Source organism: Hylobates moloch, unplaced genomic scaffold (assembly GCF_009828535.3).
Source record: "Hylobates moloch isolate HMO894 unplaced genomic scaffold, HMol_V3 SCAFFOLD_13, whole genome shotgun sequence".
NCBI classification, from domain to species: Eukaryota; Metazoa; Chordata; class Mammalia; order Primates; family Hylobatidae; genus Hylobates; species Hylobates moloch.
In genome coordinates this window covers 28005329-28029234 of record NW_026652288.1, presented here as the reverse complement: position 1 = coordinate 28029234, position 23906 = coordinate 28005329, and the positions used below count along the sequence as shown (strand labels likewise).

Below are 23906 nucleotides of genomic sequence, written 5' to 3'. Positions count from 1 at the left end.
CAAAGAAATACCTTACTGCTTACAGAAAAAAAAAAGATCAAATGTTTTATCATGGTGAACACCAACAATGTGCCAGGCATTTTACAATCATTTCAGCATTTAACACTCACAGTCTTCTGTGAGAAAGCCAAGGCCCACAGAGATTTAAAAACAAACAAACAAACAAAAAAACCCTACTAGACAGTGGTTGAACAAGGACTTGAATTCCAGCTGGTCTGATTCCAGAGGGCATGTTCTCTGTACCCTGCATATCTCCTCTCCTCTCCTTCTCTCCCTTCACTTCCCCCTTTCCCCCCCCCTCCCCTCCCCCCTCCCTCTCCTTCTCTCCCTTCACTTCCCCCTTTCCCCTCCCCTCCCCTCCCCTCTCCTTCCTTCCTTCCCTCCTCCCTTTCCCTTCCCCTCCCCTTCCCTTCCCTTTCTGTCTTCTCTCTCTCTCCTTCTCTCTTTCCTTTCTTTCTTTTCCCTCCCTCCCCCCTTCCGTCTTTTCTCTTTTCTTTTTTTTTTTATTAATTTTTTTTTGCACACAAAAACAATAAACATTTTCTTTTCTCTTTTCTTTTCTTTTCTGCCTTATCTACTGCTCTTGTCTTCAGTGGACACTGGCATACCTCCTGGAGCCCCCATGCTTCCCATCTTCTGGGCCTTTGTGCACTCTGTTTCCTCTGGAGGAGTATCCTCCCCTCTCTGCATATCAAATCCTACCCAGCCTCCAATCTCAGCTTCCTGGGTCTCAGTAAACAGACATAATCTTCTTTCCTTGACTCCTAGTGCTCTTTCCCTGCACGTTGCCACCTTAAAGAGAAGAATCTATGTGCAATTCTCATTCCTCCTCTAGTTCACTGAAAGCAGGGACTGTATCTTACACATCACTTAACATCGTACCTAACACCTAGTTTGAATTAAATAAACATTTGCTGCATGAATGAATGGGAAAAGTGATCTAGGCTAGTGATCTGGGCAAAATCTAATTAAATGTTAGCCACTACAGATCCACACTGGGGCATGCCAAACTGGAGTGTCAACCAAGGCAAACAGCCTAGACCCTGCAGTTCTAAACAGATTGCTGAGCTCAGCTGCCCGGTGAATTTGGGATAACTCAGACCATTAATCTGAGGAAAAGAGGTGGTGCAGTACGAAACCAATCTAAAAGTTGGGAAAGCCAAGGTATATGCTCAGTTCCTACACTAAGTGACTCTGTGACCTTGAACACGTCACTTCCTTTTGCAGGGCCTCAATTTCATAATCCGTAAAATAGGTGTAATAGCAGTACCTAGCTCATAAGGTTGTTACGAGAATTACAGAAATTAAAAAACATAAAGCACTTAGAGCTATGCTGGTATATTGTAATTATTCAACACATTTTAAAATTATTATTGTCTGTAAGGTGATTAGGAGGCACTGGATGACCCACTGTTTACTCTGAGAAAATATGTGGTCTTGCCTTTATATGCATGTTCCTGTAATGCTCACTTTTCTGGATACCTGGAATAATGACAGTTTAAGGATTATCCAGTCCCCCAAATGATCAATAATGCAAAACTGGGGTTTTCTACATTTTGATTTTGATTGTTAGAAGAACTACATAGCTTCCTGCTTTGCAATTCGGACTGTACTCAGTCTACTGAGTAGTTAATGCCATGGATGGCCTCACTGTCAGAATGTAACCTCAAGCAGTGATGGACCATTCCAGAAATCAATCAGTAGGCTTTGAGTTGGTGCTCTTCAAAATGTGTGTGTGTTAGTCTTCAGTGCTTTGTACATACTCTGTATATAGTGAGCTCTTACACGTTTGCTGAAGAGATTTAGCAGTAACTTAACTGCAGCTACATACAGACTGTAGGCTTACTAGCTGCTTCTGGATCAACTAGGAAACCACTGTTCTGCCCAGTTCTCACAATCATGGCTGCTCTAAAGCCTGTTCTTCCGAGGGCCAAGGCCCCGCTACCTGGCAATTCAGCCCTGCCCACCCATGGCACACAAGAAGACAAACAAACTACTTTTTTTCCTCAGAAGTGACTTTGGATTACAGACTACCCTAGCTCACCCCCGCCCCACTTCTGCTTTCTTGGTTTCGATTTTCCATTAGGCATGACTAAGTGCCAGAGGTTCTATCTGTCTGGGAAAATAGGAGTCACTGGAATTTTCTATTCTCTTCTCAATGTGCAGCCTCTCTGCTGCTTTGGAGGCAGCAGTAAAGTGATGTCTTTCCTTTGGCGCGTTCCATTACAATACTCCTTCTTCTCTTTTGCCCATAGACGCTAGTAATCAGTTTGGCCACAGGAGCATGTTACCTTCTCTTAAAAGTACTTGGTTTTTAAGACTCTCAGCAGAGCTATTTCTGCTCACAAACACCCTGGGTTTTCCCCATGGGCACAGAGGCCTTCAGCCTCCTGGGTGAGCCACTAGGAAGAGGGCACCCATGCCAGGCCGCTCCACAGGCAGGTGGATGTATACATGGTGCAGGCTAAACTCCTGCCCTTGATGACTCTGTGCTGCTCCTGTGAGCAAGGGAGCAGGAAAGAGGGGAAAAGTAGGAGGTCAGAGGTGGCTTGGGCTGGGCTTTGGACCAGTAATCAGGGGCATAGGGCTCTAATCTTGATACTGTATGCCTTGCACAAATTCTTCTAGGAAATGAAAATGATGAACTGAAAGTCAACAATATGCCAATCACTGTGCTTAAAGGTCTATATCGATTATTTCGTTGAATATCTATCACAATGGTTAATGCTTACCATATTTAGACCTGGCAGTACTAGATGATCTCTAAAGTTCCTTCCATGTTCCATGTTCTGTGACTGGCCCCCACTGTCACAATTAACTTCCTAGGATGCATTCCTACTTAGTCACCCAACTTATCTCTGCTGTTGGTTGTGGATTTTGCAGGACAGTGGAGTAGAGGTAACTGCCCCAGTGAGTTTTGTAAATTTTGGTTTTGATTTTTAGAAGAACTACATAGCTTCCTGCTTTGTAATTCTGAGTTGTACTCAGTCTTCTGAGTAGTTAATGCCATAGATAGCCTCATTGTCAGAATGGAATCTCAAGGAGTGATAGACCATTCCAGAAATCAATCAGTAGGCTTTGAGTTGGGGCTCTTCAAAATACATGTGTGTGGTAGTCTCCAGTGCTTTGTACATATTCTGTATATAATGAGCTGGATGGTACCTGCTTCCCATTTTTGCTCACCTCTGTAAATCCTCTATTTTAATAAGGCATGAATCTAGCTCATTTTCACAGGTGGCCCTTGTGCTGAATGATCTGACAAAAGACAAGACAGAATCTTGTTTCTGCAGAAGCAAGGCCTCTGCTTGTCATTATGATATGCACACAATGGACAATCCTGATTGTTCCTTGATGCTTCCCTTTTTTCTAGAATTCATGCCTTAATGAGAAGTGATAGAAACAAGCGGCTTGGCCCTCCTGCCTTGGCTGGACTCCACATCACACATGACAGCCCTGAGCAGCCCTGGCAGCACCTGTCAGAAACTAACACACACATCTGAACAGTCAAGCCTAATTCCTAAGAAGCTGTTTTAACTTGACATCTGAAAATGTATTGCATCTAGAATTATTTTATTGGGTGTGTGTTCAGGGCATATGTGTGCACGTTCTGTAACTGAAGTGTTCTATAAATATCAGATACGAGCTGTACAAAAAAGCATCACGTACATGGTGTACTTAATTCCATTTAGTAATGTTTTCAATTTGTGTCTGACCTCTGGCAACAGAGATGGAAGTTTCTCAACATGAATAAAAAAGTATGCTCAGCTACCTTAAACAATTTTCACTTAAAATTCCAGAAATATATTAGAGCTTAGTGATTACCAGGTGGGTACTAGCCCAGTACTTTCAGAGGAGGGTACTGAAGTCCAGAAAGGTGACGTGTCTTTTCCATGATCACACAGGAAATTAATAATGGTCCCTAGATGAGACCCAGGTCACTTGACTCCCAGGTCATTATCCTTTGCTTTTTCTTGACTTACTGTATGTTTCTTCCCTCAACTGTTCAAAAGGAACTCTGATTCCATTAATAGCATATGTTCCTACTACGGTTTATTATAAAAATCCCAAACCAGCTCCTCTACCCTTTCCTTTCTAACTCTATAGGGCATCTGTCTATTTTTCCAGGAAAGAGAATACATGACCCTAACTCACAAGCAAGGAAGTTGCTCTTCTTGGTAATCCCAAACACTTCCCCAATGGCTGGCGGGGTAAGGGGTAATTGGAACCCAAGCCTGAACACTCAATTGTTCTTTTTTTTTTTTTTTTTTTGAGACAGAGTCTCGTTCTGTCACCTAGGCTGGAGTGCAGTGGCGCGATCTCGGCTCACTGCAAGCTCCGCCTCCCGGGTTCACGCCATTCTCCTGCCTCAGCCTCCCAAGTAGCTGGGACTACAGGGGCATGCCACCACGCCCAGCTAATTTTTTATATTTTTAGTAGAGATGGGGTTTCACCATGTTAGCCAGGATGGTCTAGATCTCCTGACCTTGTGATCTGCCTGCCTCAGCCTCCCAAAGTTCTGGGATTACAGGCGTGAGCCACCGCGCCCAGCCCACTCAATTGTTCTTGAAAGGGCACACCTAAGTCAATTTTCCTGACAAAGATGTGCTGACCTTCCAGTTACTCTTTTTTTCTTTATTTTTATTTTTGAGATGAGGTCTTGCTCTGTCACCCTGGCAGGAGTGCAGTGGCATTATCTTGGCTCACTGCAACCTCTGCCTCCCCGGTTCAAGTGATCCTCCTGCCTCAGTCTCCTGAGTAGCTGGGATTACAGGCACCTGCCACCATGCCTGGCTAATTTTTGTATTTTTAGTAGAGATGGGGTTTCACCATGTTGCCCAGGTTGTTCTTGAATTCCTGACCTCAGGTGATCCACCTGCCTCGGCCTCCCAAAGTGCTGGGATTACAGGCGTGAGCCACCATGCCCAGCCCAGTTACTCTTTCTGTGTGACTATCCTGATAAGCTGAGTTCAGTGCAGCTTCTTCTGGCTTGTGTGACTGAGGCCAGAACAAAAGCCCTGTTTTCCACTGAGAAAACAGGATGAACAGGGGGTGCAGTCTTTAAAACAGCTCTCAGAGAAGCTTCCAGGGGAACCAAAGGAATACAGATGGAGGGTCTGGGGAGAGATGGCCTGAGGGGACTTGCAGAAGGGATTTACCTGCTGCCCCTCCCCCAGGGGAGCCAGGAGGCTGAGCTGGGCTGTAAACACTCCGTGCCTGGTGCAGCCTGGTCTGCACAGGCTGAGAGGATGGTGAGTGGCTTCCTCTGGGATGAGGGCTGTATTCATACTAATTGATGGCCAGGCTTTTTAATGGAGCTTATCATTTCACTGCAACAGATGTCAGGTTCTAATAAATAACACGTTCTCACTGACCTATGCAATTTGGAGAGGATGCCTGGATGTCAGGCAGAGCTGGATTCCTCCCCATCTCTGTTGCTCTCTCTTCTGTAAGGAAAAACAAACCAAATCCCTTTAAGATACTTTTCAAAAGGATTCTCTTTGAGAGTTCAAGGATCCAATAATTCCACGTTATTTATATGATTTGCTTTTCTCTTCACAGCTCTACTTCTAAACCCCATGAGGAAAAGGCCCAGGAGGGACGGGTGAGCTTGCTCTTGTGGAATGGAAGGCCTTGGTGACCTCAGTCCCCAATTCCTGTGTCGCTCACCAGCACTGACTTTATTGTCTTCTCGGAGGCTCTGATCACCCGAGCTATGCTGGCCTGGGCCTGGAAAATTCCCTCATCTCTCTTGTGGGGAGTTCAGCTGAGATGAGGTTGGGATTTTTGAAACGGAACTATTCCTAGGAAACTCAGGGCAAAACAGAAGAAAACAAAGAAAACTCATGAATCATAGCACCAGTTGGGCTTGCAGGTTCTGCTGCTTAAGTCTGCTCCCCAAAGGGTCCCGTGGTACGGAACCTCCTGGGAGCCCAGTCCTGGTCCCTTGCCTACCCCAGCGCACTGCCTTCTGCAGGCTCCGTTCTGCAGCTGCTCCCCACTTGCAGAGGGAATGTGGGGGGTGACCAATTCCAGCTGGCCACGATTCTGACCTTCTTGTTGCCCCCTGCCCCACCCAACCCTTGGGTGCCAGATGGGAGTTCCAGGAGTACGGACATGAAGGGGAGGGGACAGGTCGGGGAGTGAGTAGTGATGAGGGGGAGACAGTGTTGAAAAGTGCCTATCAGGTTTTTCCCTAGTAGTTAGTGGTGTCTGGATGAGGAGAAGTGCACTGCTACTGGGGCTCCAAAGCTGGTTCAGCCCAGGCTCCTTCCGGCCAACTCACAGGGCACAGGGACTGCAGAGAGAGGCCCGACTCTGTAATGAAGTCTCAGCAGAGACAAAGCATCATGTGAGCTGCCTTAAGGAGCTACCAACAGGGAGTGAAGAAAAGAGCAGTGATTAATTCCTGGCGAGACAAACACACAAATGGGCTCATATTATAACCTCTTACACTTCATGAACAGCCCTAGTCCCTTAGGAATTCTCAGGCCTCAGGGATCCTAGCAACATGAACTGGGATTTCTACACTGTGCTCCATGGAGTTGTAGGGGGGCCAGCAGGGCCTCAGAGGACAAGGAAGGGGGTGCCGATGGGGAGCACCTCGGGTGGGACATCTACCTCCTTCTCTTCAATCAAGGGGAAAATATCTACTTTTTAATCTGTTTTATTTAGAGGACTAATGCATGAGACTAAATTGAAGCATCTGCAGCTAATGAGAAGTTCAAAGAAAACAGTGTCTTTGGGAATATTTACTAATGTATTAATGATGAAAAATAATTGAAATAGTCTGGAATGTACACTTTTAAAAGATTCTTGAAAGAGAATTTTTTCTTCAAAAGTGATTCTGCAAAAATAACTAGATAAAAAAATTAAAAAGTATGCATGGTGAACAGCAACATATAAGCAATTATGAACTGCTTTTGGAGGGTTTGGATAAGTTTTTAAATAAGAAAATAATGTCTCTTTGTGACCTTGAGGCAAGAAGGGAAACAACAAATGATTTTAGGAGGTTCATAATGAATTACTCCCACGTGTTGACTGATAAGCTATTTTTTAAAATATTCTTTATTGAGGTTGGGCGCGGTGGCTCACATGTAATCCTAGCACTTTGGGAGGCCGAGGTGGGCAGATCACGAGGTCGGGGATCAAGACCATCCTGGCTAACATGGTGGAACCCCATTTCAACTAAAAATACAAAAATTAGCCAGGCGTGGTGGCGGGCACCTGTAGTCCCAGCTACTTGGGAGGTGAGGCAGGAGAATGGCGTGAACCTGGGAGGTGGAGCTTGCAGTGAGCCGAGATCATGCCACTGCACTCTGGCCTGAGGACAGAGCAAGACTCTGTCTCTAAAAAAAAACAAAAACAAAAATAAAAACAAAAACAAAAACAAAATATATATATATACATATATATACACACATATATATATACATATTCTTTATTGATTCCACTTATACAATAACTTTAACATGTAATGAGCCATCGTAGTAGGTGGTTTTAGGGTTAAATTCTAGTCTAAGTTGTAGTCTAAAATCCTACCAAGGCCTCTAGAATCAACCTGATACAATGAAATTCACAGAAAAATCACACCATCTATTCAGGGATTCCTTAGAATAGAAAAGATTACAAAAAGTCATTTTGGTTCTTCTAGAAAGTCTAGAGCTATGTACAAGACATCAAGGTAACCAGTGGTTTGGCTTTTTATTTGAGACAGAGTCTTGCTCAGTTGCCCAGGCTGTAGTGCAGTGGTGAGATCTCTGCTCACTACAAGCTCCGCCTCCTGGGTTCACGCCATTCTCCTGCCTCAGCCTCCTGAGTAGCTGGGACTACAGGCGCCCACCACCAGACACGGCTAATTTTCTTGTATTTTTAGTAGAGACGGGGTTTCACTGTGTTAGCCAGGATGGTCTTGATCTCCTGACCTCATGATCTGCCCACCTTGGCCTCCCAAAGTGTTGGGATTACAGGTGTGAGCCACCATGCCCGGCCCTTTTTTTTTTTTTTTTAAGTAATGTTTGGTTTTATGTAGACTAAGCAAGGATGGAATTGGAATTTTTCCACTTTTCAGCTGGTTGTGCTGGTACCAAGAAGACACAACCACAGGGGATGACAATCCGTTAATGGGGTGGCCTTAAACTTTGGGAACTCTAGCCAAGTCATCAAAGTTAAGGGACTGTTTACTGGGGTACATATGATGGTATCAATATTGACTCTGCTTTTAATTTAAAAATCTCCTTTTTTTCTCTAGGGATGTTGCTGCTGATAGCTAAAAATGATCAAATTCTTACCATATGCCAGACCTTATGCTGGACAATTCACTGACATTATCCCATGTAGTAGGCAGAATTCTAACGTGACCCCCAAGATTCTCCACCTTCTGTGTAATCCCCAGGATTGTCAATATGATGGATTTCATTCTGGTAAACAGGTTTTGTTATATGGCACAGATGACTTTAAGACAGGGAGGCTTTAAATCTGTGACTAGCAGAAGACATATGGAAGGCAGAGATTCAAAATATAAGAGGGATCTGACGCACCACTACTGGCTTGAAAATGGAGGGGACCACATGGCAGAGGACGCACGCAGCCTCTAGTTGCTGAGGCTGGTCTCCAGCTGACAGCGGCAAGGTAACAGGGGCCTCAGTCCTACAACCACAAGGAACTGAACTCTGCCAACATACTGAAAGAGCTTGAAGGAGGAGCGTAAGCCTCAGGGGTAAGATCGCAGCCTCAGACAAAGCCTTCATTTTAGTTGCCTAAAACCCCGAACTGAGAACCCAGGCATCTTGTGTGGGACTCCTAACCCACAGAAACTGTGAGATTAATAATTAGTGGTGTTTTAAAAGGGTTAATTTATGATATTTTTTAAATTAGCAACACAGAAAATCATATACCCCATGTGATACCCATCATAACCCTCTGAAGTAGCCTTCACCATTTCATAGGCAAGGAAACAAAGACTCAGGGAAATTAGGAATTTGCCCAAAGTCACATAGCCTGTGAGTGGCAGAGACAGGTTTAAACCCAGCTATGTCTTGACCTTATGGTCAGTGCTCTTCATTGCCTCATGCATTTCCTCTCTGTATGAGGAGAGAGCCTCAGACACATGGTAAAAAGAGTATGGAACATCTGCCTGGGTGTAGATGTGCAGAAGGGTCAGAGGACCTATGCTTTTGTTTTGGTTTTAAATGGTGAAAAGATATATATTTAGAATCAACTAGCTGGATTCAGTTTAGATGATCCCAATATGCCTTCTTCTCTCCATCAGGAATGATCGGGGTGTTGGCTTTGGCCACATCAGTGTCACTGAGCTTCTTCACAGCCTGTTTGATCTGGTGCTTGTTGGCTTTGATATCCACAATGGACACAAGTTGCGTTGTTGTCTTCTATCTTCTTCATGGCTGACTCAGTGGTTGGGGGAACCTGATGATGAATTACTGGTCAAGGTTGTTTCTCCTGGGAGTGCTCTTCCAAGGATATTTCTGCTGCCTCCAGAGCCACACTGTCTTGGGCCACTGGAAGGTGGGTGATGTGTGGATTGGATCTTCTTTTTGTGGCTGTGGACACCTTTAAGCACTGCCTTCCTGGCCTTCAAAGCGTTCGCTTTGGCTTCAGCTTTGGGAAGGGCAAGAACTTTTTTCACTTTTGGTGCCACAGTTTGAAAATGAGGACCTATGTTGAGGCCTCACTCCTCTAGAAGCCAGCTGTGTGCTCTCGGGAAAGTCAATTAATCACTCTGAGCCTCAGTTTTTATAATCTGTATGAGGCGCACTAAGAATTTCTGCATTATAACCCTTGAAACGCTGCAGCTGATGATCCCATAAAAGTGTGTGAGGGGCCACTGTGAATGAAGTCCATAGGGCAGACAGAGGCACCTGGATGCCATGTAGGTATCATTTTCTTTTCTTGATGACTGCCAATTTCAGTGTCCTCTGCCTATAGGCTGGATATGATCACTCTGACGGCTTGTTTGGAGGAAGTCATTTTAAATAGGTTTTTTTTTTTTTGAGAGGAAATGATTCTTTATTACATTTATTGAAAAACTACAGAATAAGATGGAATGTAATTATTTTTTCTTGAATTCTTTAAAAGTTAGTTGACTATTAAAAGCCAAAATAATAACAACGTATTGTGGAATTCATAAAATACGAAGACTGAAAGTGTGTGAATATGATAATACAAAGGTAAATAGAAGGTACACAGATAATTACACTGTTTATACAGGAAGCATTATAATATTAATTCATGGTAGGCTGTGATAAGTTAAGGGTGTATTTTTAGTGTATAAATGACTAAAATATACAAAGAAGTAAAGCTAATACACCAACAGAAGAGAAAATGGTAAACTAAAAAATACTTGAATAAACTGAAAGAATACAGGAAGAAAAGAACAAAGGAATAAAAAAAACCCCAAACCGAAAATATGAATAGCAAGACTGTAGGGTTTAAACCCAGTAAGCTTATTATTTATATTAAATGTATAAATAAATGAAATACTCCAATTAAGGCCAGGTGTGGTGGCTCATGCCTGTAAGCCCAGCACTTTGGGAGGCCAAGGTGGGGTGGATCACTTGAGGTCAGGAGTTTGAGACCAGCCTGGCCAATATGGCAAAACCCCGTCTCTACTAAAAATATAAAAAATAGCCAGGTGTGGTGGTGTGCGCCTATAGTCCCAGCTATTTGGGAGTCTGAGGCAGGAGAATCACTTGAACCCGGGAGGCGGAGGTTGCAGTTAGCCGAGATCATGCCACTGCACTCAGGCCTGGGTGACAGAATAAGACTCTGTCTCAAAAAAAAAAAAAAAAAAGGCCAGGTGTGGTGGCTCACGCCTGTAATTCCAGCACTTTGGGGGGCCGAGGCAGGTGGATCACGAGGTCAGGAGTTCGAGACCAGCCTGGCCAACATGGTGAAACCCCGTCTCTACTAAAAATACAAAAATTAGCCAGGCAATAGTGGCGTGAGCCTGTAATCCCACCTACTCGGGAGGCTGAGGCAGGACAATTGCTTGAACCCAGGAGGTGGAGGTTGCTGTGAGCTGAGGTCACGCCACTGCACTCCAATCTGGGCGACAGAGCGAGACTCCATCTCAAAAAAAAAAGAAATACTCCAGTTAAAAGGTAGACATGTTAAGACTAGATTTAAAAACCCAAGGTCTACAAAGGTTTCCTTCAAATATAAAGACACAGATAGGAATAAAGAAAGGATGAAAAAAATATATACCATGCAAAAAATACACAGAAGAAAGCTGGTGTAACAATTTTAATATCAAACGGAGCAGATTTCAAGTCAAAGAATATTGCCAGAAATAAAGAGAGTCATCTCATAATGATAGAAGGACCAATTTATTAAGAAGACCTAACAATTCTAAATATATATCTAAAAATAAAACTTTAAGATATAAAAAGTAAAAATTAGCAGAACTAAGGAGAGAAACAGACAAATCCAAAACCCCGCAGGTGAAAATGTTAATACCTCCTTTCAATAACTGATATAATAGACATAAAAAATCAGTAAAGAGCTAAAAGATTTGAATAACACTAACAAGTAATTTAACTTAGTTAATGTATATATAGAACACTATACCCCAAAACTGCAGGACACACATTCTTTTCAGGTTTACATGGAATATTTATCAAGATAGACCACATGCTGGGCTACAAAACAATTCTCAACAAATTCCAAAGGCTTGAAATCATACAGGTTATGATCTCTGACCAAAACCGAATTAAATTATAAATCAATAAGATATTTAGAAAAATCTTTCTAAACACTTGAAATTCAAGAAGCACAATTATAAATAACCCATGGTTCAAGAAGAAATCACAAGGGAAATCAGAAAATATTTCTAATAAAATAAGAATGAAAAACAACATACAAAACTTTGTGGAATGCAGCTTAAGCAATCCGTAGAAAGTAATTTTATATTAAAAAAGAAAAAAGGATTAAAATCGTGACCTAAGCTTCTACTCTAAGAAACTTGAAAAGGAAGACATTAGAAACAATGTACTGCCAATCACTTTGACAACTTGGATATGATGGACCAATTTCTTATTTAAAAACCTAGCTTGCTAAAATGAACACAAGAAGAAATACAACAATCTGAATATCCCTACATTTAGTAAAGACACTAAATATTTTTTGCACAAAGGAAACCCTACCAAACATTTGGAAAGAAAGAATACTAAATCTGTACAAACTCTTTTAGAAAACAAGGGAAGAAGGAATACTTTACAGTTTATTTAATGAAGCCAGCATAGTACTGATACCAAAGACCTGATAAGGACAAACACAACAAAAGAAATTTTAGACCAATATCATTCATAAATGTAGATGTAAAAATCTTAAAATTTTAGCAAATCAAATTTAATAATATAAAAAAGGATAAAATCATGACTGAGAAGGGTTTATCTTTGGAATGCAAGGTTGGTTCAACATGCAAAAACTAAATAATGTAATTCACATTAACAGAATAAAGAAAAACCACACGATTATGTCAATGTCAAAAGATGCAGAAAAAGCAATCTATGGAATTCAACATCCATTCATAATAAAAAAAGAAAAAAAGAAAACCTCTTAGCAAAGTAGTAATACAAGAATTTCTTCAATCTGATAAAGACATCTATGTAAAACCTCAACATCAACCTTAATAGAGAAACATACAGCTTGATTCTGCTCTTATCACTTATGTAAAAAATTGTACTGGAGGTCCTATTCAGTGCAAGTAGGTAGAAAAAGAAATAGAAAAACATAAAGATTGGAAGGAAAGAAGTAAAGCTGTTAGCATAAGGCGTGACTGTTTATGTAAGAAATTACAGGCTGGGCGTGGTGGCTCATGCCTGTAATCCTAGCACTTTGGGAGGCCAAGGCAGGTGGATTGCCTGAGCTCAGGAGTTCGAGACCAGCCTGGGCAACATGGTAACACTCTGTCTCTACTAAAAAAAAAAAAAATACAAAAAATTAGCCTGGCGTGGCAGCGTGTGCCTGTAGTCCCAGCTACTCGGGAGGTTGAGGCAGGAGAATTGCTAGAACCTGGGGGGTGGATGCTGCAGTGAGCCAAGATCATGCCACTGCACTCCAGCCTGGGTGACAGAGTGAGACTCCATCTCCAAAAAAAAAGAAAAAAGAAATTATAAGAAATCTATAAAAAAAACTATTAGATTTTAGTAGTAATAAGTGAATTTAGCAATGTCACAGGATGCCATGTCAATGTAGAAAAATCATTTGTATTCCTGTATACCAGCAACAAACTAGAAAATAAATTTTTAAAAATTTTGTTTATATTTTTATATATTTATAAATATTTTATATTTATATTTTTATATAATTTACAATAAAAACAAAAACATGTGGAATGCAGTGGCTCATGCCTGTAATGCCAGCACTTTGGGAGGCCGAGGCAGGTGGATTGCTTGAGGCCAGGAGCTCGAGACCAGACTGGCCAACATGCCGAAACCATGTCTGTACTAAAAATACAAAAATTGGCTGGGCATAGTGGCTCATGCCTGTAATCCCAGCACTTTGGGATGCTGAGACGGGTGGATCACCTGAAGTCAGGAGTTTGAAACCAGCCTGGCCAACATGGTGAAACCCCATCTCTACTAAAAATACAAAAACTAGACTGGCGTGGTGGCGGGCACCTGTAATCCCAGCTACTAGGAAGGCTGAGGCATGACAATCGCTTGAACCTGGGAGGTGGAGGTTGCTGTGAGCCAAGATCATGCCATTGCACTCCAGCCTGGGTGACAAAAGCAAAACTCTGTCTCAAAAAAAATAAATAAATAAAAATACAAAAATTAGCTGGGTGCGGTGGCACACGTCTGTAGTCCTGGGTACTCGGGGGGCTGAGGCACAAGAATCTCTTGAATCTGGGAGGCAGAGTTTGCAGTGAGCCAAGATTGCGCCACGGTACTCCACCCTGGACAACAGAGCAAGACTCTGTCTCAAAAAAAAAGTGAAACATTTAAAAATATTTCAAGACTTCTACATTGAAATATTTTAAAAATTTCTGAGAAACTAAAGACCTAAATAAAACCATGTTCATTGATTCAGTATTATAAAAGATTCAGTATTATAAAAATGTCAATTCTTCCCTTGTTGATCAGCAGGCTTTTATCGGGGGGCGGTTGGAGTGGGGAGAGGTGGGAACTGGCAAGCTGATTCTAAAAGATATATAAAAATGCAAAGGACCTAGAATAGTCAAAACAATATTTAAAAAGAACAAGCTTGGATACCTTTCCCGATTTCAAGAAATATTGATATACCTTTCCTGATTTCAAGAAATATTGGTACACAAACCTATCAATGGAACAGAATAGAGTATCCAGAAATAGATCCACTCACATGTGGTCAATTGACTTTTGACAAAGATGTAAAGGTAATTCAATAGGGAAAGAGAAGTATTTTCAACAAATGGTGTTGTAATATCTGGATACATATGAACAAAAAATTAACCTTGGCATCTACCTCATATCATATACAAAAATTAATTTGACATGGATCATAGGCCTACGTATCAAAACAAAAGCTTCTAGAAGAAAACATACGAGAATTTCTTCATGACCTTCTAGTAGGCTAATAATTTTGAGTACACAAAGAGCATTAACGTAAAAAACAGATTTCATTTAAAAAATGAAGATTTTCTGCTCATCAAAAGACACTCTTAAGAAAATGAAAAGGGCCAGGAATAGTGGCTCACACCTGTAATCCCAAGACTTTGGGAGGCTGCCGCGGGAGGATCAAGGATCACTTGAGCCCAGGGGTTCAGGACCAGCCTGGGCAACATAGCGAAACTTTGTCTCTATTAAAAAAAGGAAAAAGAAAATGAAATGGCAAGCCACAGATTGAGAGACAATACTCATAATAAATATATCTGACAAATACATAAAGAAACTCGCATATACAACTCATTAATAAAAAGACTAACAACCAAATTAAAAATAGGCAAGATCTGAACAGACATTTCATGAAAGAAGATAAACCAATAAGCACACGCCAAGATGCTCAACATCATTTATCACCAGGAAATGTAAATTAAAAACATGAGATCTTACTTTATCCTCTCTAGAATGGTTCAAAATTTAAAAAGACTGACAATAGGAAGTGTTGGTAAGAATGTGAAGAAACTGGAACCCTGGCATATTGCTGATGGGAGGGTAAACTGATACCACTTTAAAAAAGCTTGTCACCTTCTTATAAAGTTAATCACATATGTACTCCCACTCCCAAGTATTTACCTGAAGAAAGGAAAACACATGTCTACAAAAAGCCTTGGTCACATCAGCTCTATTAATAAAATCCCCAACCTGGAAACAACACAAGTATCTACACACGGGTGAATGCATTAATACATTATGCTATATTCATATAATAGAATATTACTCAGCAGTAAAAAAGAAATGCCATAACAGATACTTTTTTTTTTTTTTTTTTTTGAGATGGAGTCTCGCTCCATCACCCAGGCTGGAGTGCAGTGGCGCGATTTTGGCTCACTGCAACCTCCGCCTCCTGGGTTCAACAGATTCTCCTGCCTCAGCCTCCAGAGTAGCTGGGATTATAGGCGTGTGCCACCATGCCCTGCTAATTTTTGTATTTTTAGTAGAGATGGGGTTTTGCCATGTTGGCCAGACTGTTCTCGAACTTCCTACCTCAGGTGATCCGCCCGCTTCAGTCCCCCAAAATGCTGGGAGAACAGACGTGAGCTACCACTTCCGGCCACCATGACAGCTAAATCTTAAACAATTATGTTGAATGAAATGAAGATAAATTTCAATGTGTCAGACACAAAAGAGTATGATCTGTATTATTTCATTTAGAAGTATCTAAAAGGAAAAACTAAGACAGGGTGATACAGAACAATAGTTGCCTTGAGAGTAAAGAGACTATTTGGAAAGAGGCTATAAGGTAACTTTGTCAAAACTTTTCAAAAGATATACTTAAAACCTGTCCACTCCACTGTATGTAAATTATACTGCAATTTTAAAAAAAGATATATATGCAAAGCCATTTCCTTCAAAGTACTCATGGTTTGGTTAAGGAAACAAAACATATATGAAGATGTGAAGAACTAAAGAAAATACCAAAGAGATTCCAAAGCAGTATGTGATTAGAGTCAAAGGAGACTGGGAGGGGAGAGAGCTGCTGGCAAAGTAGAGTGGATGGGAAAACCCATATGGGAGAAGGTTGAAGGATGTGTCTGTTTGAGGCGGCAGAAAGAGGGTGGGAGGAAAGGCGTGAGCAAAGGCACTGAGGTATGCAGCAGAAGCTAAAACCCATGGTCTTCCACGTGTTAACTTGCTGGCCTCTCATAGCAAGTCCATCCAATAGGGAGGAGTACAGTCCTGTTTTAGGAATGAGGTTCAGAGAGGTTAAGAGCTCTGCCCAAGACCACAGAGCTTGCAGGATTAGACTTTGCAATAGCAACTGGGGCACACATGACCCCAAAGCCTGTGCTCACCCTGTAAATGCTGTTTCACTTGCGAGGGACAGAATCTGCTGGACAGCCATGAGAAAGAAAGAAGCACATGTGGTAGGAAAAGCCCTGGTCAGTGCCAGGAAGTGTCCTTTCTGAGGTTACATTGTTTAGAATTTTGCTCTACAGGAGGGAATAAACAGCTGATTCCACTCAAAAGGCTCCACTGCTGTTCATAAACCATGAGAGTGTTTATGTCATGGGCAGAGCTCCCCAAGTGAATTATAGCCTTTTACGCACTGTGTACATACAGTATTTTCACAGGACAAAGAAACAGGGTGTGGAAGGAATGCTACAGTTGACCCTCCTCTCTTTCCATCCTTTGTCTTCAACCTTCTCCACCAATCTCAAGACTATACTGCAGGACAGTTCTTTCACGGTGTTTATCTGGCTTTCTGACACAGCCCAGGGAAGTTACTCAGTTCAGCTGAAGAATGGAAACTTTAAACTATTTCTTCTTGCTAGCACGAGCTGCTGGCTTTCTCTTTTATTACATTTAAAATGGATCCATCTTCGCTACAGCAGAAAGCACATTTTTTAAACATTACTTCAGATGTTTTCTTTAGACTGGTGTTAACATAAAGCAAATGTCTCTTGAAACTCTGAACCAATCTGTTAAGATAAACAGGCTTCACTTACGATATTCCTATACTGAAATCACGGGCTTGTGGTCTGCAACTTCTTAAAGATCCAATTCATACTTGCTAAAATGTCTACTTAGGAAAAACACACACACACACACACACACACACACACACCAAGATAGCTTTGCCATGGAAACCACAAAGACACATCTGGTTCAGACTCCACAGCATGTACCACAAATAATGCCCATCTTCTAAGGGCAGATCCTATGTATACATAGGGAAAGCCCAGAAAATTAAACGATATCAATACTTCAAGCATAAAACATACTTTATAATTCCTTTTTTCCATTGTATTTCAAGATGTGTAAGTCTTAATCATTGTTACTTGTTATATTTGCATATGCTTGTTTTTGTCCTGAATGGGATTTCAGACTTGGGTGTCATGGATAAAAAGAGAAAAAAAAGGGAAAGAAGAAGGCACATTAAAGTTTCAGATAACAACTCTGGATTCTGCATATAAATCTGAGGCAGTCTGGTTTCTAGAAGAAGACACCCTGACATTATTTAAGAATCTCAGGCTGGGCGCAGTGGCTCACACTTGTAATCCTAGCACTTTGGGAGGCTGAGGTGGGCGGATCACCTGAGGTCAGGAGTTCGAGACCAGCCTGGCAAACATAGCAAAACCCCATCTCTACTAAAAATACAAAAATCAGTCGGGCGTGGTGGCACATGCCAGTAGTTCCAGCTACTCAGAAGGCTGAGGCAGGAGAATTGCTTGATCCTGGGAGGTGGAGGTTGCAGTGAGCCGAGATTGCACCACTGTACTTCAGCCTAGGCAACAGAGCAAGATTCTGTCTCAAAATAATAAAATAAAATAAAATAAAATAAAATAAAATAAAAAAATAAAATAAAATGTTCTCAAGCCTGCTATAAGTGAAGGTCTTGTACTACAGAAAAATATAGGTGAGGTCAGGAGGCCCCATGGAAGGGAATGGGGTCTCTCTGGGAGGGGGAGGCAAGAACAGGAAGTCCTACTAAGTTCTTGTTAGTCATGGCTAATCAAGAACATTCCAGATCTGGAGGTCCAGGTTTTGTTAGTAGGTACTTTGAAATTGTCAGAAGTTTCGTATGATAAAGGCTTTATCTCCTTTGCTGGGCTATAAATTCCATGAAGACAGGGACAATTTCTAATTTGTTTATCATTATATTCCTAGCATGGAGCACAATGCTTGGAACATGGTAGATGCTTAATAAACACTGGATGAGCAAATGAAGAGGATGCTTAATAGATGGTCTATATTTGTGTGATACTTTGGATCTGATCATCCTTCAGCTGGGATCACAGGTGTGAAGCATATGACTGTTCCAAGCGATAAAGTTATAACCACATGCCACTCTATGATTTATTTTTGGAAACTATGATTTTGATCCACTGCTTCTTCAATCTAGGAGGTCATGGTTTATGAAGACTGATGTTCCAGACACCAAAGTCTTAAATATAAAAAACACTCAGCATATTTCTATATTTACCTATTCTGTGTGACTGAAGTGAGGCCTTCCACACTGAGAGGTTCATGAGCAATAGTTGTACCTCCAAACTCCAAACTTTAGCTAACTTCAACCTCTATGAAATCCTACTTCCATATCTATTCTAATAGCCCTAAGCTATTTGTGTAGCTGTTTATTTGACCAAGAAATACACAGGTCCTACTTTGGGCAACGGCTGTGGTATACACTGCAGAGACGCAATGAGGTATAGAATTCAGAGATGCATTTCCACATGAAAGAGTAGCTACCAGCTCCAGGTGTTGACTACTAAGCAAACATTCTGTTTACTGCCACCTGAGATTTCCCATTTTTTAAAAAACTATAAAAAGTAGCTGCCAACATTTTCATCATTTATGCCATTTACCCATAACTCGAATTCCTATTTAGTATTTATTCTCTACTCTAAATAGAGAGGTAGTTTTCTGATAAATTCTACATTCCATGAAAAAAAAAAGCTGTCATGGCTAATTTTAGAGACCAACAGAAACAGTAGAAAAAGGAAACACTTTCAGATGTAGATCAGCTTCTTCCTGACGAAGCTACAAAGGGCCAAACAGCAAACATTTTTGGTTTTCTAGGCCATCCAGTCTCTGTTGCAACTACTCACTCTGCCACTGTAGCATTAAAGCAGTCACAGATAATAAGTAAAGAAATGGGTGTTGCTGTGTTTCTATAAAACTTTATTTACAAAAATATGCACAAGGCAGGATCTAGCCTGCAAGCAGTAGCTTGCCAACCCCTGGAGTAGATAAACAAAATGCTCTTATCTGTAGGAAATAACAACAGATTCACTTACTTTGCTCTTTTGGCCATTTCATTTCCATCCCATCTGGGGCTGTATGGATAATTTTTTTGGGCCTGGGAGTAAAGCTGTCCACTGTTGGTAAAGTGATAGACGGACTGAAATGTGAGAGTTGGCTGGTCTCGAGGGAAAAACAGAGGCAGGTCAACTGTGAAGACAGAAGAAAGAAAAAGAAAGTTAGAGCATAAACACATCTTAAGATTTTTTTTTTTTTGACTAAATCCGAATGTTAGGTACAAAACTCTATTTGAACCACAAATACTGCTTGCAGTTTGGATGAAAGTTGTGGTGTATAGAGAGGGACCAAGAAATACAAAGTGACTTCCCCATCTTCGAGGAGTTTATAATCTAGAGAGGCAAATCACACATGGGTGAAAATGTCACCAATAGAAGGCATGATGTGTAGGTGCTGTAAGAATGCTTTGAAATGGTCACAGAAGCTTAGGGAAGGATGCTTGGGTGCCTGCAACCATCTGACATTCCTCTCTAGCACTTCCCTGGATCAATATTCCATAGCAGAGTTCTCTTTCTGTCTAAGTGTCTATTATAGCATAAACTCTTCAAGGGTTGGGCAATGTCTTCCACATCTATAATTTGATGGAGGAAGTGGGACAGAGGCTGTTTTTCAAGAATACATTTGGAGAAGGGGTAAAGAGTGCAGGTGATAATCTTTCTACTTTGTAGGATATGGCAACCAGACTACCAGGAAAAATGAAGTTATCACTCTACTTCCAATCAAGCAGTGAATTTTGATACTCAGCAGTTTCAATTTTTTCCATATGCATTACCACATATATTTATATCTCCTAAATCAGTGGGAGTTCCTTAATGGAACGCATAAGGGACTACTCTGAGCACTAAATATGTCTGCTGTGATAGTACAGGCTAATTCCAACCCTTGCTGTTAACATGTGTTATATGCTTTATCTTTTCATTTTGGGGTTCTTTAACTCAATTTTTAAAAGTAAACTGACTCGTTATTAGTTGAGGCAAATCATCATTAAAAACACAGACTGTTTCAATAACACATTCTTAAAGGTATATAACGTATATATGTGTGAATGTTATCCACTTCTAGGACAAAGAATAGGAACAGCATAAAAATAATAAGAAAAACAAGTATAGAATTTTCTAGATTTACAGGGTATCTTTATACACTTTATCTAATTTGTTACTTAGAACTCCATGACAGAGACATTATCTTCAACATTTGCATTTAATAGGTGAGCAAACCAGAGACTCTAAGAGATATATTAACTTGCTCATGTCACAGCCAGGCAGGGGCAAGACTCAAATCTAGTCCTATGATTCAAACATTGGGCTCCTACTATGCCCCACATTGCCTTCTCCTACTCCAAAGGACACTGGCATAATCTGCTTACGACTCATTCACTATGTCACAATTTAGGAAGCTAAAGTTGTCATTGTGAAGTATGTATAAGGTTCGTCTTTTTAGCTACATGAGGAAGATAGATTTAAAAATACATACCAGATAATTAGGCCAGGCACAGTGGCTCACGCCTGTAATCCCAGCACTTTGGGAGGCGGAGGTGGGTGGATTACCTGAGGTCAGGAGTTCAAGACCAGCCTGGCCAACATGGTGAAACCTCATCTCTACTAAAAACACAAAAATTAGCTGGGCGTGGTGGCAAGCACCTATAATCCCAGCTACTCGGGAGGCTGAGGCAGGGGAATCGCTTGAATCCGGGAGGCGGATGTTGCAGTGAGCTGTGATCGTGCCACTGCACTCCAGCCTGGGCAACAGAGTGAGACTCCGTCTTAAAAATAAATAAATAAATAAATAAAAATACATGCTAGATAATTATACATTTACCACTATTCTAGTCTGGGGTGACATTCAACTTGGACTAGGTACTCTCAGCACTCAATATGATTTCTTGAAGGAAAACTTAGGTCCACAGCAGACTTTTAAGGAGAAGCCAAAAAACTCCCAAGAATCAAAAATCCATCCAGTTGGGAGGGCCTCTTAGACCTCGGAGTGCACTTGACTCTGATGATGACTGACTCAGTGCTGCAGGGGGTTTCTACAGATGAATCACACGACAGTCAGAGAAAAGGGCACGATTTTGAATGTCCACTCTTTAGTCACATTTTTCAAGTACCACAATAGGGCAGTCTGAATACATGTCTGTTAGTGCCAAAGCAGAGAGTTCATAGTATAGAGGAACAATACAAAAGACTGATTCAAATCAATAATTCAATTCAGAAATCGCTTTTGAGTCCCTGCATATTACAAAGCATGATCTGTAACGTTTTCAGTCACTCTGCACAAATATTGCTTTCTAAAATTAACTTTGTATCTTTTCTCATTACTACTTCCATTTCTTCTGATTAATATTTATTTATTTATTTATTTATTTATTTTTGAGGCAGAGTCTCGCTCTGTCGCCCAGGCTGGATGGAGTGCAATGGCACGATCTCAGCTCACTGCAACCTCTCTGCCTCCTGGGTTCAGGCAATTCTTGTGCCCCAGTCTCCCAAGTAGCCAGGATTACAGGCGCCTGCCACCATGTTCGGCTAATTTTTAATATTTTTAGTAGAGATCAAATTTCACCATGTTGGTCAGGCTGGTCTCGAATTCCTGACCTCAGATGATCCACCCACCTTGGCCTCCCAAAGTGCTGGGATTACAGGCGTGAACCACTGCGCCTCTTCTGATTAATTTTTTAAAAAGGCCTATTCGTGGCCAGGCGCGGTGGCTCACTCCTGTAATCCCAGTACTTTGGGAGGCTGAGGCAGGCAGATCACCTGAGGTGAGGAGTTCGAGACCAGCCCGGCCAACATGGTGAAACCCCGTCTCTACTAAAAATACAAAAAATTAGCTGGGCATGGTGGTGCGTACCTGTAATCCCAGCTACTCAGGAGGCTGAAACAGGAGAATCTCTTGAACTCTGGAGGGAGAGGTTGCAGTGAGCTGAGATAGTGCCACTGGACTCCGGCTTGAGCAACAAGAGAAAAACTCCGTCTCAAAAAAAAAAAAAAAAGCCTATTCACATATACTTTGACTTCAGTTGTTTTATACTATGTACATTTTTGCAAATATAAAACAAGGTTGAGATTAACCTCCAAAGCAATCATTACCAGCAGAAAAGTACCATGAGAGCTTCCCTACAAGAAAGCAACAATTTTAAACGGTAGAACTCAATTGCAATAATTTATAAATTTAAAGCAAATACAGTCATCACTCAGTATCCAAAGCAATGCAGATAATACTACAGGCTATGTGATTTTCAAGCTACTGGCTTTTTTGGGTTTTGGAATGCCTTCTATTTTCGTTCTTATTATTTTGTTTTGTAGAAAATGAGTTGCTGGTATTAATATTTTAATATGCTAAAAAATGATTTTTTCCCACCTATTTTGGAACCATCTTCTTTGACCCCCTAAATGCCCAGTTAGCATCAGAAATAATTCAAAATGTGAAGGAAATGTATCTATCTGGGCAAGTGAGTTGTTCTGATTTTTAAAAAACAGCAGCAAGGTAATGTTGATATGCACCACAGTCCCCAAAAAGCATTGATTACATGATTATTTCTCCATGGAGATTTATCTAACAAAGTGTAATTGAAGCCAATATTAAAATTTGAATACTTTCTCAGTGCACACAGTAAATGTATTATTTGGGGAGCAGGAACAGTCAGAGTACTTCAGAGATAAAATTGGTAATTCACATATGAGAAAATAAAATTTTAAAAATACAGTATCTTGCTCAACTTAACTAAGTTGTATCCTGTCTATATCAGTCAATGGTCAATAAAACGATGGCTTATTTTAAAACGTTCTATGCATAAGAATGAGTTAATAACTAAAATATTTATGAGAAATACTTCACATTTTTCTGACAAGAATGATTTGAATGGTACAACTTAGTCAAGATTAAAAAAATTAAAACTTGCTTTCCTTATCCCCAAATGTTTTTGTCACTTAACTTTTGCCTATAGGTTAACTCATGATTTTCTGATGCATAGTAAAATAATTACTTTAGGACTTCTAACAGCTAACTTGCTCTGAAGGAATCGCTCAGATTCCAAGGATTTGGGGCTCACAGTTTCAGCGATATCAAAATTGAACACTTTAACCATTTGCTTTCTTTTTTTTTTTTTTTTTTTTTTTGAGATGGAGTCTCACACTGTCGCCCAGGCTGGAGAGCAGTGGTGCGATCTCGGCTCACTGCAACCTCCACCTCCCAGGTTCAAGTGATTCTCTTGCCTCAGCCTCCCAAGTAGCTAGGATTACAGACGCCTGCCATTATGCCCAGCTAATTTTCTGTATTTTTAGTAGAGATGGGGTTTCACCATGTTGGTCAGGCTGGTCTTGAACTCCTGACCTTGTGACTTGCCCGCCTCAGCCTCCCAAAGTGCTGGGATTACAGGCATGTGCCACCATGCCTGGCCAGCCATTTGCTTTCTTAGAACCTACTGGGTCAGGTTTGATTCTTAGAGCAGAATCATCCCATTTGATTCAGTTACTTAGTGTCAGTATT

At 41.1% G+C, this 23906-nt stretch overlaps 1 protein-coding gene across 10 annotated transcripts in view; it reads right to left on the bottom strand.

Moving 5' to 3' along the window:
- BABAM2 (BRISC and BRCA1 A complex member 2) overlaps positions 1–23906 on the bottom strand; it is a 576872-nt gene that overhangs the window by 23081 nt on the left and 529885 nt on the right. For 6 of the 10 annotated variants that reach the window (XM_032172579.2, XM_032172582.2, XM_032172577.2 and 3 more), the window contains one exon: positions 19400–19553. In XM_032172579.2, the coding sequence (XP_032028470.1) occupies positions 19400–19553 (154 nt within the window). Of the gene's footprint in view, positions 1–5372; positions 5445–5725; positions 5802–19399; positions 19554–23906 lie in introns of those variants that run through there. The other 4 variants (XM_058426956.1, XM_032172583.2, XM_058426955.1 and 1 more) reach the window with 3 other exon arrangements.